The sequence below is a fragment of the Myotis nattereri genome (assembly GCF_964212035.1).
Source record: "Myotis nattereri genome assembly, chromosome: 13".
NCBI lineage: Eukaryota > Metazoa > Chordata > Mammalia > Chiroptera > Vespertilionidae > Myotis > Myotis nattereri.
In genome coordinates, this window is record NC_138088.1 from 13777077 (window position 1) to 13789650 (window position 12574).

Consider the following 12574-nt stretch of genomic DNA (forward strand, 5'->3'; position numbering starts at 1 on the left):
TCCCTCATGTTACCTGTTACCCCTCTATAGTGACACCCACACCCTGCTCCCCCATTCAGAAACCCTGGCTACTAGTTTGTTCTCCATCTCTGTACTTCCGTCACCTCAAGAATGGTAGATGAGTAGAATGGTACAGTGTGTGGTTGGCTGTTCTGCCCGCCCGGGGCTGTGTTCCTTCCCGCTGCTGGTGTCATGTTCCTGGTGCGGTGCAGCCTGGTCTGACTGTTCGCCTGTTGCATATGCACTTTTTCTAAGATTGGAGCACAGCCGAGAGGGATGTGGACGGAGTTCAAACAGAAGCGGTGGTGGTGTTTCTCTGTGAACAATGATGATACTTCATCTCACGTGGCACTTTCTAGTTTACAAAGGCCTTCCACACCCTGGCTGCGTTTTTCAGTCTCCTCCCGCCCCTGGGGGACTCATGTGTCTATCTTCCAATTTGTGCACGAAGGAGTTCCGAATCGGGTCCAACCTGACACAGCAGGAAGCAGAGCTGGCTGTCCCTGCCACCTTGGTGTCCTGGTCCGAGTCAGACACACATCTTCTTGTAGAGTGAGCTCAAGGCTGTGTGGTCCACGTGCCACGGAAGCCCCTTCCCTGGATTCCTCAGGCCGTAGGGGCGGGGCTGTCTCCTCCGCCAGCTTCAGACTTGGGGACCTTACAGAACCAGCCCGCTGTCCAGTCCTGGCGGCGGACCTGACAGGCTCTCTGTTTGGCCCTAGATCAATGGCATCGCACTGGACAACAAGTCTCTGAATGAGTGTGAGTCTCTGCTGCGTAGCTGCCAGGACTCCCTGACCCTCTCCCTCCTGAAGGTAAGGGTCCCGCCCGCCGTCCAAGTCCCAGCTCCACTGCTCTGTGTCGCTGGAAAGGGGGTATTGACTTACGACGTGCAGGGAGCGCATGAGCCCCGACCAGAGTCTGGTTTAAAAACAAAAGTTAAAAAAAGCTCTGAAGGGCGTTTTGGGGGTGGTGGGGTGCATTTGAATCTGGATTGAATAATTAGTTGATCCCAAGGAATTGTAGATTTTCGTGGGTACAGCGACAGTATTGGGGTCACCTAGGAGAATGACCTTAGTTTTGGAAAGTACGTGATAAAGTTGTTAGGGATGAAGATTGTAACTTTCAGATGTTCTGCAATATTGACAGATATAGACAGTTTTAAAAAATACTGTTGAATCTAAATGGTGGGTTTATGAGTATTCATTGTACTTTTCCATCAACTCTTCTACATAATTGAAAATACTGATTAATAGAAAGTTGGAAAAATAGGCCCATCTACTTCATTAAGCAAAGTTTTACAAATTTATTTGAAAATAACAGACTTTTTGAGGAGTAGTTTGAGGTTTACAGGAAAGGTACACTAGTGTAGAGAATTCTCATGTTCCCCCTCTGCTTCCCCTGTTAGTAACATCATGCGTTAGTGGGGTTCATTTGCCACGATGTTAGCACATTAGTATTAACTAAAGCCCATGGTTTACGTGAGGACTTGCTCTCGGTGTCATACAATTTGTGGGTTTGGACAGATGTGCGAGGACACGTGTCCCCCACTGCAGTGTCACACAGAGTGGCTTCGCCGTGACGAGCGAAGCTCCTCGGGCTGCACCGCCCATCCCTTTCTCTCTCGCCCTGTCCCTGGAGACGATTGATCTTGTCACCGTCTCCATCGTTCTGCCTTTTCTAGAATGTCTTCTCTTGGAACGTAGCCTTCCCAGGTTGGCTGCTTCCGCTTAATGATGTGCATTTAAGTTTCCTACATTTCTTCTCGCGGCTGATAGCTCATCTCTTTATTGCTGAGTGATAGTCCATTGCGTGAATACTAAAAGACATGTATTGTTAATAATGAATCTTCCTTTACTTAATAATATCACAGAGTATGTGGGGCATTATACAGGTGATTTCAGAAAGTGCTCAAAGTCAAGAGCACGCACGACTCTCCTGTGGGTCCCAGTGAGCAGGGCTGTGAGAAAGCCCCCGGTCAGGGAGAGGATGCTTGTGTACGTGCGTGCGTGCCTGTGATGCATGTGTGTGCGTGCGTGCGTGTGATGCATGTGTGTGCGTGTCTGCTTTCTGGGGTGTGTGGCCCATTTCTGGCCGTTGCTCCACCTGCAGGGGCAGTTTCAGTGGCAGCGCCAGGTTCTGTGGTCTTCTTCTCTCTTCCTCACTCCTCCGTGGTTCCTACGTAGGTGTTCCCTCAGAGCTCTTCGTGGAGTGGCCAGAACATCTTTGAAAACATCAAGGACTCTGATAAGATGCTGAGTTTCCGAGCCCACGGCCCAGAGGTCCAGGCTCAGAATAAGCGGAACCTGATGCAGCACAACAACTCCACACAGACGGACATCTTCTGCACAGACAGGCCGGAGGACAGGAAGGAGCCGGGCCCCCCAGGCGGTGGCAGCTCCTTCCTGCACAAGCCGTTCCCCGGGGGACCCTTCCCAGCCGCCCCCCACACGTGTCCCAGCGCCTCTGAGCGTAGCCTGAGCTCCTTTCGCTCGGATGCCTCTGGGGAGCGTGGCTGCGGGCTGGGGGACATGTGTGCCCGGCGGCCACTGCTGCCCTTCGAGACTGAGGCTGGTTCCTGCGGGGCGACGGAGGCTCCCCTGGACAAGGCCGAGCCTGAGGGCCCCCACAGCGGTGGGACCTGGCCCAAGGCCGGGCTCAGCTCCGCGGCAGCGCCCGAGAAGCTCTCTGTTTACAAGAAGCCAAAGCAAAGAAAGTCCATCTTCGACCCTAACACTTTCAAACGCCCCCAGACGCCCCCCAAAATAGACTACTTGCTCCCTGGCCCTGGACCCGCTCATTCCCCCCAGCCCTCCAAGAGGGTGGGGCCTCTGACGCCCCCAAAACCTCCCCGGAGGAGTGACTCCATTAAGTTCCAGCACAGGCTAGAAACCAGCTCCGAATCCGAGGCCACTCTGGTGGGCAGCTCCCCGTCCACCAGCCCCCCAAGTGCCCTGCCCCGCGACGTGGACCCTGGGGAACCCATGCACGCGTCGCCCCCTCGCAAGGGCAGGGTCCGCATTGCTTCCAGCTACTACCCTGAAGCAGACGGGGACTCCTCCTACCTGCCCGCCAAGAAGTCCTGTGATGAGGACCTCACCTCCCAGAAGGTGGACGAGCAGGGACAGAAGCGTCGCCGGCCAAAGTCTGCACCCAGCTTCCGGCCGAAGCTCGCGCCAGTGGTGATCCCTTCTCAGTTCCTGGAGGTAGGGCCAGCCTGGGCTGAGGGTGGGGGCGGCAGGGGTAGCTGGCCGTCGCCAGCCTTGTGCTTGGCCCTGGCTCCTTGGCTCTGAGCATCTACCTGAGGGAGGCAGGTGGATGCCAGTGGGATCAGCCTTCCTTTGCAGAGTCACATAGATGTGCACGTTCCTGGGGATATGACACCAAGAGAGAAACACATTCTGGGGTGTAGCATTAAATTTGCTTATTCAGCAAGAAGCTTTTGAAACTACAACAAAACCAGGTGACATGGACCTGCCTTGAGGGCTTCAGGGAGAGAAGGTTACACAGAGACTCTTACCTGGCAGCAGGACAGGCTGGCTGGGCATGGCGGGGGTGCAGCATTTCCGGAAGGGAGAGCTGCTGTGAGCGGAACAGATCCGTGCTGCTCTGCAGACAGAGCCTCACGCAGCTCTGATACACGGCCCACCTCTGCACACACACAGCCTGTTGATTGGAAGGAACAGAACCTTCCTCTGTGGTTTTCCTCCGGAGCATTTTTGGAGGAAGTTCTTCCCCTCCAGGTGTAGAAGGCAACTTGAATGAGCCGGGACACCTCCTGACCGACTTCGTGTCCAAGTGGGAGGAGCTAGTGTGCAAGGGACAGTTGCTTGTAAGCATCTATGCGTCTCCCTGTTTCCAGCCACTCCCTCTTGCCTCTGGTTCTGCAGGAGCAGAAGTGGGTCTCAGCCAGCGGAGAAGTCTCCCCAGAGCTCCCGGAGTGGTCCCCTTACTCGCCAGGGCACTCCAGCCGGCACAGCAACCCCCCGCTCTACCCCGGCAAGGCATCTGTGGGTGAGTCAGCCGGGCAGGGCTGGGCAGAGGAGGGCTTTGTGGCCCCAGGGCCACCCAGTGCCTGGGGCAATGGAGTCATTTCAAGGGGCAGCGGTGTGACCTCAGCCGTGAGCTAGCAGGCGCTGCCCCGTCTGGGTGACGTTAGGCAGAGTCAGGGACATTTCCTAGCCTTGCAGGGTGCTTTCTCCCCATAGCGGCCTGGGAACCAGGAAGCAGCAAAGAGAAAGGCTTGCACAGCTGTGGGCTGGCTGGGTGCTTGGGGAGCCGGTCCTCACCCTGCCCATTTCTAGGCACCGTTCCCCGGAGCATGACCCCGAGCACCACTGTGAGCTCCATCCTGAGGAACCCCATCTACACCGTGCGTAGCCACAGGGTTGGCCCTTGCAGCTCTCCACCCGTCCCCAGAGAGGTCGGCCCCCAGGTTTTGCATCCCAGGTATGTGAAGGCTCCCGCACCTCCTTGCCCCCCAACCATCCAAGCCCACCTGGACATAAAGCCACCGGGGCATAGAGAGGCTCCTGGGCAGAGGTTCCCTTGACCAGCTGGGAAGGGGCTGGTTTCAGCAGCGCTGGGACCCCAGGGAAGGTGGTTCACCAACGTGGAGCTTGAAAAGATATTTCAGGAGAGATGGTAGTGATGGTAGCCAATCCTTCCTTGCTGACGTGTCAGGCACTGTGCTCAGACCTTTGTAAACATCATCTCATTTAATTGCCACAGCAACCCTAGGTGCTAAGGACTATTATGTCTCTGCTTTATATAGATGAGCAAACTGAGCCTGAAAAAATGGTCACTTTCATTCATTCATTCATTCATTCATTCAATTATTTGACAAGTTTTTATTGAGCACCTATTGCATGCCATGGACTGTTCTAGTTCCAGGGGGATGCAGGGAAAACTAAATAGACAAGCTTCTACTCATGGCCTTCATGTTCACGTGTGGGAGGCAGATAGGAAAACGTGAACAGAGCGATACCACATGGTATTGAGTAGCTCTGAAAACCATAAACAAGGCGACGAACTAGCCCGAGTGGGAAGCCGGTGGAGGGTTAGATTGGATGGTGGGGAGGCCGCCTGGTGGGGAGGATGCTGCTGTAGGCCAGCTGCACAGGACGTGGGCCGAGTCCCCGGTAGGGAGGGCTGCTGGTGCTGTGCTCGGGCACCTGACAGCAGTGTGACGGGCTCTTGGGACAGAGTCGGGGAGCCAGACAAAGGCAGAGTGGGTCGGAGGTGAGCCCGGGTCACAGGGCACCAACCCTCAGGGTCTGCGGCCATAACACAGAGTTGGAGTCTTATTCGGAGTGCAGGGGAGACCACTGGAGGGTTTTAGGCAGGAAGAGATGGAGTCTCATTATGCTGTTAAAAGGCCATTGTTGGGCCTGGCGTGGAAGGTGCCTCCCAGGCACCCTTAGTGGGAGGCTCTCTGCCCTCTGGCTTCCAGGCACTTCTCCTGAGGGAGGCTCCCGGGTCCCTCCCCAGGGCCCTCTGCCCGTCTGGCCTCTCCCCACTCCCGGGCCCCCCCGGGATTCAGAGCCCCTTTTCCCTATAGAAGCTCTTCCTCCAGAGAACCCGACCCCGGCTGAGGCTGAGGCTGAGGTGGGTGGGCCGCTCCTGCTCCATTTGTGTGGCCCTTGCTCCCTCGTGCAGGGCCCTCGAGGATGTGCCGCTGGCATGGCTGCGGGCAGGCTGCTGTCCTCAGCTGACAGCCAGTGGCTTCCAGGCCTCCCTTCTGCCAGCCCAGGGAGGGAGGCCTTGCTGCCTGTCACTTGTGTTTCTCCCAGGGGCTGCGTCCAGTCTGGGCCCCTCACCTGTCTGGTTCTCCCGCAGTGTCCAGCACCAGGGACGCCTGAGCCTGGACCTGAGCCACAGGGCCTGCAGCGACTACTCGGAGATGAGAGCCTCCCACGGGTCCAACTCACTGCCCTCCAGCGCCCGCCTGGGTAACTGCGCCACTGCCTTGTCACAGTGGCAGTCCGGCCTTGTTCATCTCCTCCTGCGGCCTGGTGCCCGCCTCCGGGTGGCCTCTCCGTGGCTCCGCCCCTCCGGGGCCCAGGGGGCCCTGGGCCGTCTGCTGTGCTCTTCGCTTCCCTAGTGGCCATGGGGTTGTTCCTGGCGACCCCTGGGCCCAGGAGCCCTGCTCCCGCCCCGAGCTTGTCGGTCATCCTGGGGAGGCTGTAGTGCTCTTTACTTACGGGAAGGCAGCCAGAGTGGAGGCTGGCACTTGCCCTGTGGCGGTGCCCAGGCTCTGAGAGCAGGTGAGCAGCTGCCTCTCCCACTTGGTTGCTGCCTCTGTTCCGAGGCGGAGTGAGATTTGTGTGATTCTGTTTGGGAGCAGGCGGAGCCTGCACAGTCATTCACATACTGGGTGTTCGGTAGCTGCTTTTCTGGCCTGAGCCCCATTTAGGCCCCTTGGGGATCAATGGCAGGGCCCTGCTTTGCATTTTGTCATGGCCACAGAGGGGTGAGGGTGGTGTTTACTCTCAGGCCTAAAGTTCTGTCCCCTGTGGAACACAGGGTCTTCAAGCAACTTGCAGTTCAAGGCCGAGCGCATTAAAATCCCATCAACGCCAAGATACCCCCGGTCTGTTGTGGGCTCCGACAGAGGTGAGGCCTTCCCAGCACGCCCCCCACCCCTGCTTTTCAGGCTGTGCCCTGGGTGGAGTGTCTGGACCGGGCTGTGACTGCCTCCTCAGTCCAGCCAGTCTGTAAACACCGAGTCCAGCTCAGCCTGGCGATGTGAGGGTGGGAAGGCCCCGTGGAGCCAGCGTCTGAGTCCAGGCCACGAGCTGTGGCCGCGGCGTGGGGCCACGTGCCTGGATCACGTCTCCCTCTGGGTCTTGGCTGCGGGAGAGCTGAGATGCAAGATGGAGCCCTGTGTTACCCACACCTTTTTTGGCAGGTTCATTGTCGCATTCTGAATGCAGCACACCCCCGCAGTCGCCCCTCAACATCGACACCCTGTCCTCTTGTAGCCAGTCCCAGACCTCAGCCTCCACGTTGCCTAGAATTGCAGTCAACCCCGTGGCCCTCGGGGAGCGGAGAAAGGACAGGTGAGCGTGGCCTGGGCGTCCGTGCCGGGCACAGTGATGGGCAGCACATCCCCAAATGGGCCAGAGCTGTCGAGGAAGGCGCCTGGCAGGAGCAGGGGGAGGCGGCGTTCTGACTGAGTTGATCCTAGGCCGAGGCCACCGTGAGTGGGTCAGCTAGCATTCCCTGACGTGTTGTCCAGCAGCCTGTCCTCTCAGCCACGCGTGTCCTCGGTATCGTTCCACGTCAGTAAATCCTGGCATCATTCATTAGGCTTCATGGCGTCTGTTGTATGGCCGTTGTGATTCAGTTACCTGCTCTTTATTGAGATCGATGTGTTGATTGGAGGTGGGACAGAGGAAAGGGTATTCAGTGGGGAATGAGGATGCCTGGACCAGAAACTCACTCTGCCACACCGCAGACCAGCCTGGGCCTTGATGCCATCCTCCTCGGCTGGGGCGTGAGGAGGGTGTTGGGGTGGTTGCTCACTAAGGGTTTTTGGTTAATCCTCACCCAAGGATATTTTTCCATTGATTTTTAGAGAGAATGGAGGAGAGAGGGAAAAACAGAGAGAAATATTGATGTGAGAGAAACACATCAATTAGTTGCCTCCTGCATGAGCCCCGACCAGGGCCTGGGCCGGGAAGGAGCCTACCACCGAGGACATGCCCTTGACCTGAACGGAACCCGGGACCCTTCAGTCCATAGGCTGATGCTCTGTCCACTGAGTCACACCAGCTAGGGCATCACTAAGGGTTCTTAAAACTAAACTGCCTGGCACTCTAATACGTGTTGAGTCTCAAAGTGATGGAGGGTGCAGGCCTGGGACTCACCGTCTGAGCCGTAGGGTTGAGGAAGGCATTGCAGAGCAGGTGAGTCTGGGAGGGGAGGAGAAACCAGTCAGGAAGGATTTTTATCTCAGCCTCTAAGAGAGACTGCTGCACCTCAGGTGGCAGGGGTGGGTGGTTCAGGACCTGGCCTCTGCCCGCCTTCCTTCACTACATGGATCCACATGGACCCACCCTCACCCACATGCTGGAGGGCAGCCCCGAGGGATGGCTCTCCTACTGGCCCTCCCTAGGCCTCTGGCCATGATTTTGTCCTGAAAGGAAGAGCTCAGGGCGGCGTGAAGCGCAGTCAAGTGGCTGTCTTTCTGTCTTGTGTTCCAGGAGTCTGTGGGTGTCCTGCTCCGAGCATCCCTCTCCTCTCTAACCTTTCGCACCTTCCAGATGTCACCAGCACAGATCCCTCCTGAGACTGCCCGTGGCTGCCAGGCCCAGGTCCTCCTCCCTGAGGAGTCTGAGGTTGGCCGACTAGAGGCCCCGCCGAGCCCCGAGGGCCCTGGGCACGCGGTCAGCTCCCCTGGGCCAGCAAGTGCATGGCCGCTGCCTTGCTCTGAGCCTCCCGCTCCCTTTTTAGTGGCTGGGTTTGCAGTAGCTTAATTTCCATGGTCATCTTACATCACCCTGTGTTCCGGTAAATAAGGAAACCGATGCTTTATGTGCCTCTTCTGGGGGTGAATGTCACCCCAGAAGCCTTTCTTTTCCTCCGAAGGCATCTTTACTAGTAGACCCCACTGGGGCGTTTGTACATGGCACATTGTAAGGGAACTCATCTCACATGAAAACCGTGCTTTCCTCCTGCGGACGCTGGTATTTCCTAGTATAGTTCAGACGGACCCTTCTTTGTGTCTTTGTGTCTGGGTGCGTCCGTACCATCTGGGGTGTTGTGTTTGTGTAGCATGAGGTTGCGGGGTGTGTATCGCTGTCGTACAAAGGTGGGTCATCGTGTTCTCATCCGGCTGTGTCCACGCAGGAGCGCCTGGCGCTCCCTGGCCCTGTCTGCATAGCTGAGTGCATGCGTCGCCTCAGGCCTTCCCCAAACCCTTCCGTTAGGTCCCAGTCCCCAAATGCTTGTCTCTCTTCCAGGCCCTACATGGAGGAGCCGCGCCATGTCAAGCTGCAGAAGGGCTCGGAGCCCCTGGGCATCTCCATCGTGAGTGGAGAGAAGGGCGGTGTCTACGTCTCCAAGGTGACTGGGGGCAGCATCGCTCACCAGGCTGGCCTTGAGTATGGGGACCAGTTACTTGAGGTGAGCGGGAGCCTCCCTGCCTGGAGAAGCGGTGCCCCCGCGTCCCCACCCCGCCGCTTGACCGCCCGCTCTGGGTGTCCCCTAGTTCAATGGCATAAACCTGCGGAGCGCCACGGAGCAGCAGGCCCGCCTCATCATCGGGCAGCAGTGCGACACCATCACCATCCTGGCCCAGTACAACCCACACATGCACCAGCTCAGCAGCCACTCCCGGTCCAGGTGAGGGCCTGGCCTTGAGGGGCTGCCTGGGTGCACAGGTGCTCGGCTCCCCACCGGAGACCAGGGTGCCAGCTGAAAGTTCTGGGCATTCTGCTGCCCTCTGGGGAGAGTTGCCTAGCCCGGGACTTTGGAAAAAGGACATACGAGAGGGAAGATGTCCCCTCCTGAGACAGGGTGTGGAAAGGGATGGCTGGGTCCCCGGTGCTGCAGGAGGCCCACCCCTGGGGGTGTGGTGGCCGGAGGGGGTTCACACCCAGGGCCCCTGACCACCAGCGCGCACTGCCTGTGTTTGCCCTCCTGCGGTGGGTTACAGGGCAGAGGAGGGAAGGGGAGGAAATGCCCCCGCCACCCAGCACTGCCCGGCTGTGCGAGGGGGATGAGATGCACAGTGTCGTGTAGCCTGGTCCCTACCAGAGGGCGTGGCTCCGGCTGCGGAAGGCTGAGTGCCGTGCCTTATTCTTCCTGTCCTGTGTCCTCAGCTCCCACCTGGACCCTGCCAGCACCCACTCCACTCTCCAGGGCAGCAGTGCTACGGTCCCGGAGCATCCCTCGGGCATTGACCCGCTGATGGAGCAGGACGAGGGCCCTGGCACCCCCCCGACCAAGCAGAGCGCCCCCAGTTCCAGGTCAGCAAATGTGTGCTGTGAGCCTGCCTCCTGTGCGCCTCAGTGAGGGGGGTGGTCCAGGTGGGTTGTTGTCGTGGCCTGAGCACATCCTCTGAGAGGCGTGGGCACTGGACAGGGTGTCACCTGTGCTGCAGACCGCACAGCAAGCCAGCAGGATCTGGGAGGGGACCACACCGTTCCTCTTTCCCCTCCTGCTTCCTGCCCTTCCTTGCTTTCCTTTTTTCTCTTGTACGTATTAGGAGGGGCAGTGCAGGCTGCAAGGGAGCCCTCAGGAGTGTGGCAGGGAATGGTGACAGCTGAGTCAGACGTTCGGATGAGCAGGGGTTAGGTGTGCAAAGGGCGTGTGTGGAGAGCCATCAAGAGGAGCGGTCAGCCTTGCCGTGGGCAGGAGGAGGCAGGCGCACATGGGAGCTGGAGGGGCAACAGAGAGAGCCTCATGGGCCAGGGCAGGCAGCCCTGTATGGAACCGTTTCCCTGTCATGGTGGGGCCTCAGCCAAGCCCGGCCTCACTCAGCATGAGGCCAGCTCTGTGGCCTTGGCACTGGGTCTGTCACGTTGGAACTTACCTGCAGCACATGGTCATCACCTGGCTTCTCCCTGAGGTCCCTGTCCTCAGGCTCCACCCCTGTCCTCGGGCTCCACCCCTGTCCTCGGGCTCCACCCCTGTCCCCTGTCCTGCGCTCGGTCTGTTGCCAGCACCTTAGTCTCCCTCACTGCACTGTGGCTTCCTCGATGGCACGGGGCCGTTCTCCATAGTTCAGCGCTGTCCCTGGGCCTAGCAGCTGCTCAGGACACATGTGCTGCCTGAGCTGTGTCCTGGTCAGTGGGACTGGCTCTCACCTTCCTCGGGCAGAACGAGGTGAGGAAAGCAAGTCCCGCCAGGTGGGAGCGACACCCAGCCTGAGGCACGCGGCTGGCAGCTGGCCAGGAAGCAGGGGCTTGATGCCCACTCTGTTGCCAACTGGCTTTGCAACCAGGGCCCCATTTTCACCTCTGCCAAGCCTCAGCGGATCACTAGAACTGGGCCTGCAGCCAGACCTCCCGGCTCCTGGGTTCTGAGACCTCAGGAGACATGGGAGCAAGCAGACAGGTCGGGCCTTGGCCGCTGTTTTGCCTTTTCCCTGCCCTCCTCCTGGGCCTGACGAAGGAACTCCATTTCTCTCCTGAAAGGATGGTGGGAGATGCCAACAAGAAGCCCCCAGAGCCACGAGTGGTCTTTGTCAGAAAGTCCCAGCTGGAGCTTGGAGTGCATCTGTGTGGTGGGAACCTGCACGGGGTGTTTGTGGCCGAGGTGGAGGACGACAGTCCTGCCAAGGGCCCCGACGGCCTGGTGCCGGGCGACCTCATCCTGGAGGTGAGTTCTGAGCGCTCTGTCTGCACATCAGGCTTCCTCGTTCTCAAGAGGGGGCGGAGCTGCCAAGACCCCCTGGGTGATCACTGGCCCCTTGAGCCCTGGCGTCTGTCCATCTATCCGTCTGTCCGGAGGGGAGTGCTCGGCTTCTACGGCAGCAGGATTCTGATCTGTTGAGCGTGGTGTCTGCCCTCCTGGTCTCCTGCATGGTGGGAGCCGGGTTGTAGGCCTTGAGAAATGCCAGTTGTGTAGGCAAGTTGAAATGCGGTATTACTGTCTGAGGGATGGAGCAGGGTTTCTCCTGGGCCACAGAAGGAATAAAAACACCGCTCAGCTGTGTGCCGTGAGGGCTGGGTCCCTGTCTCTAGAACCCCCGCCTTGGTGGGGGTACCACAGTTCCATCCTGCTGTGGAGGGCAGACCGGACACAGGCAGACGTGCCAGCCCTGCCAGCAAAGAGGGGGCAGGCAGGTTCTCCTTTAAGGGATGTTGAACCTACACCTTATCCCACCATCTGCCCCTCATGGGTGCCCAAGCTGCCCTGGCCTCTGCCCTTTGACCCCGGTTCTGTCCCTGGGCAGTACGGCAGTCTGGACGTGCGCAGCAAGACGGTGGAGGAGGTCTACGTGGAGATGCTGAAGCCCAAGGATGGCGTCCGCCTGAAGGTGCAGTACCGCCCAGAGGACTTCTCCAAGGTCAAGGGCCTGCCTGGCGACAGCTTTTACATCAGGTGCCGGTGCCAGCGCTTCCAGGGACTCGGGGCCAGGGGAGGGGCTTTCGATGGAGACTGTTCCTGGTTAATGCCTCCGTTTTCCCCCCAAAGGGTGGGACCGTGGTCATTACTTGCGCCCCAAACTGCATCCCATGGCGGGATGCTTGTGACTTAGAAAAACCTGAGGGCTCGCAGGGCCAGGTGGGCTCCCCCTTTAGGGTTCAGGGCCTGGGGGGCTTGGGACTGAAGAGCCCCATTTTCCTGTGGGCTGCCCTGCTCTCCCCGTCTTCCCCGACCCAGGTCTGTCGATCCTCTGTCGTGTGTCCACAGTGTCCTGCAATGTGTGGGGGACGGGCATCTGGCAGTTTCTAGGGGATACTCATAGCTTCCTTCCTATTCCCTAAAACCTGAGGCCACAGAAAGAACCAGAACACCGGTCAGCTGTGTGCCATGAGGTGTGGGTCCCCGTCTCTAGAGCTCCCTCCATGGTGGGCTGACGTGTTTCCATCCTGGGGAGTTTCCAGGCTGTAGGAGCCAT

The 12574-nt window shown here is 58.7% G+C and overlaps 1 protein-coding gene across 1 annotated transcript in view; it reads left to right on the plus strand.

The window, feature by feature from the left end:
• Window positions 1–12574, plus strand: part of DLG5 (discs large MAGUK scaffold protein 5) — a gene marked incomplete at its 5' end in the record, with an annotated part of 72045 nt that overhangs the window by 47516 nt on the left and 11955 nt on the right. The window contains 12 exons of the mRNA XM_081105191.1: window positions 723–815; window positions 2187–3206; window positions 3891–4014; window positions 4305–4449; window positions 5839–5951; window positions 6526–6615; window positions 6911–7061; window positions 8967–9129; window positions 9215–9348; window positions 9828–9974; window positions 11145–11328; window positions 11906–12054. Of these exons, the coding sequence (XP_080961317.1) occupies window positions 723–815; window positions 2187–3206; window positions 3891–4014; window positions 4305–4449; window positions 5839–5951; window positions 6526–6615; window positions 6911–7061; window positions 8967–9129; window positions 9215–9348; window positions 9828–9974; window positions 11145–11328; window positions 11906–12054 (2513 nt within the window). The remainder of the gene's footprint in view (window positions 1–722; window positions 816–2186; window positions 3207–3890; window positions 4015–4304; window positions 4450–5838; window positions 5952–6525; window positions 6616–6910; window positions 7062–8966; window positions 9130–9214; window positions 9349–9827; window positions 9975–11144; window positions 11329–11905; window positions 12055–12574) is intronic.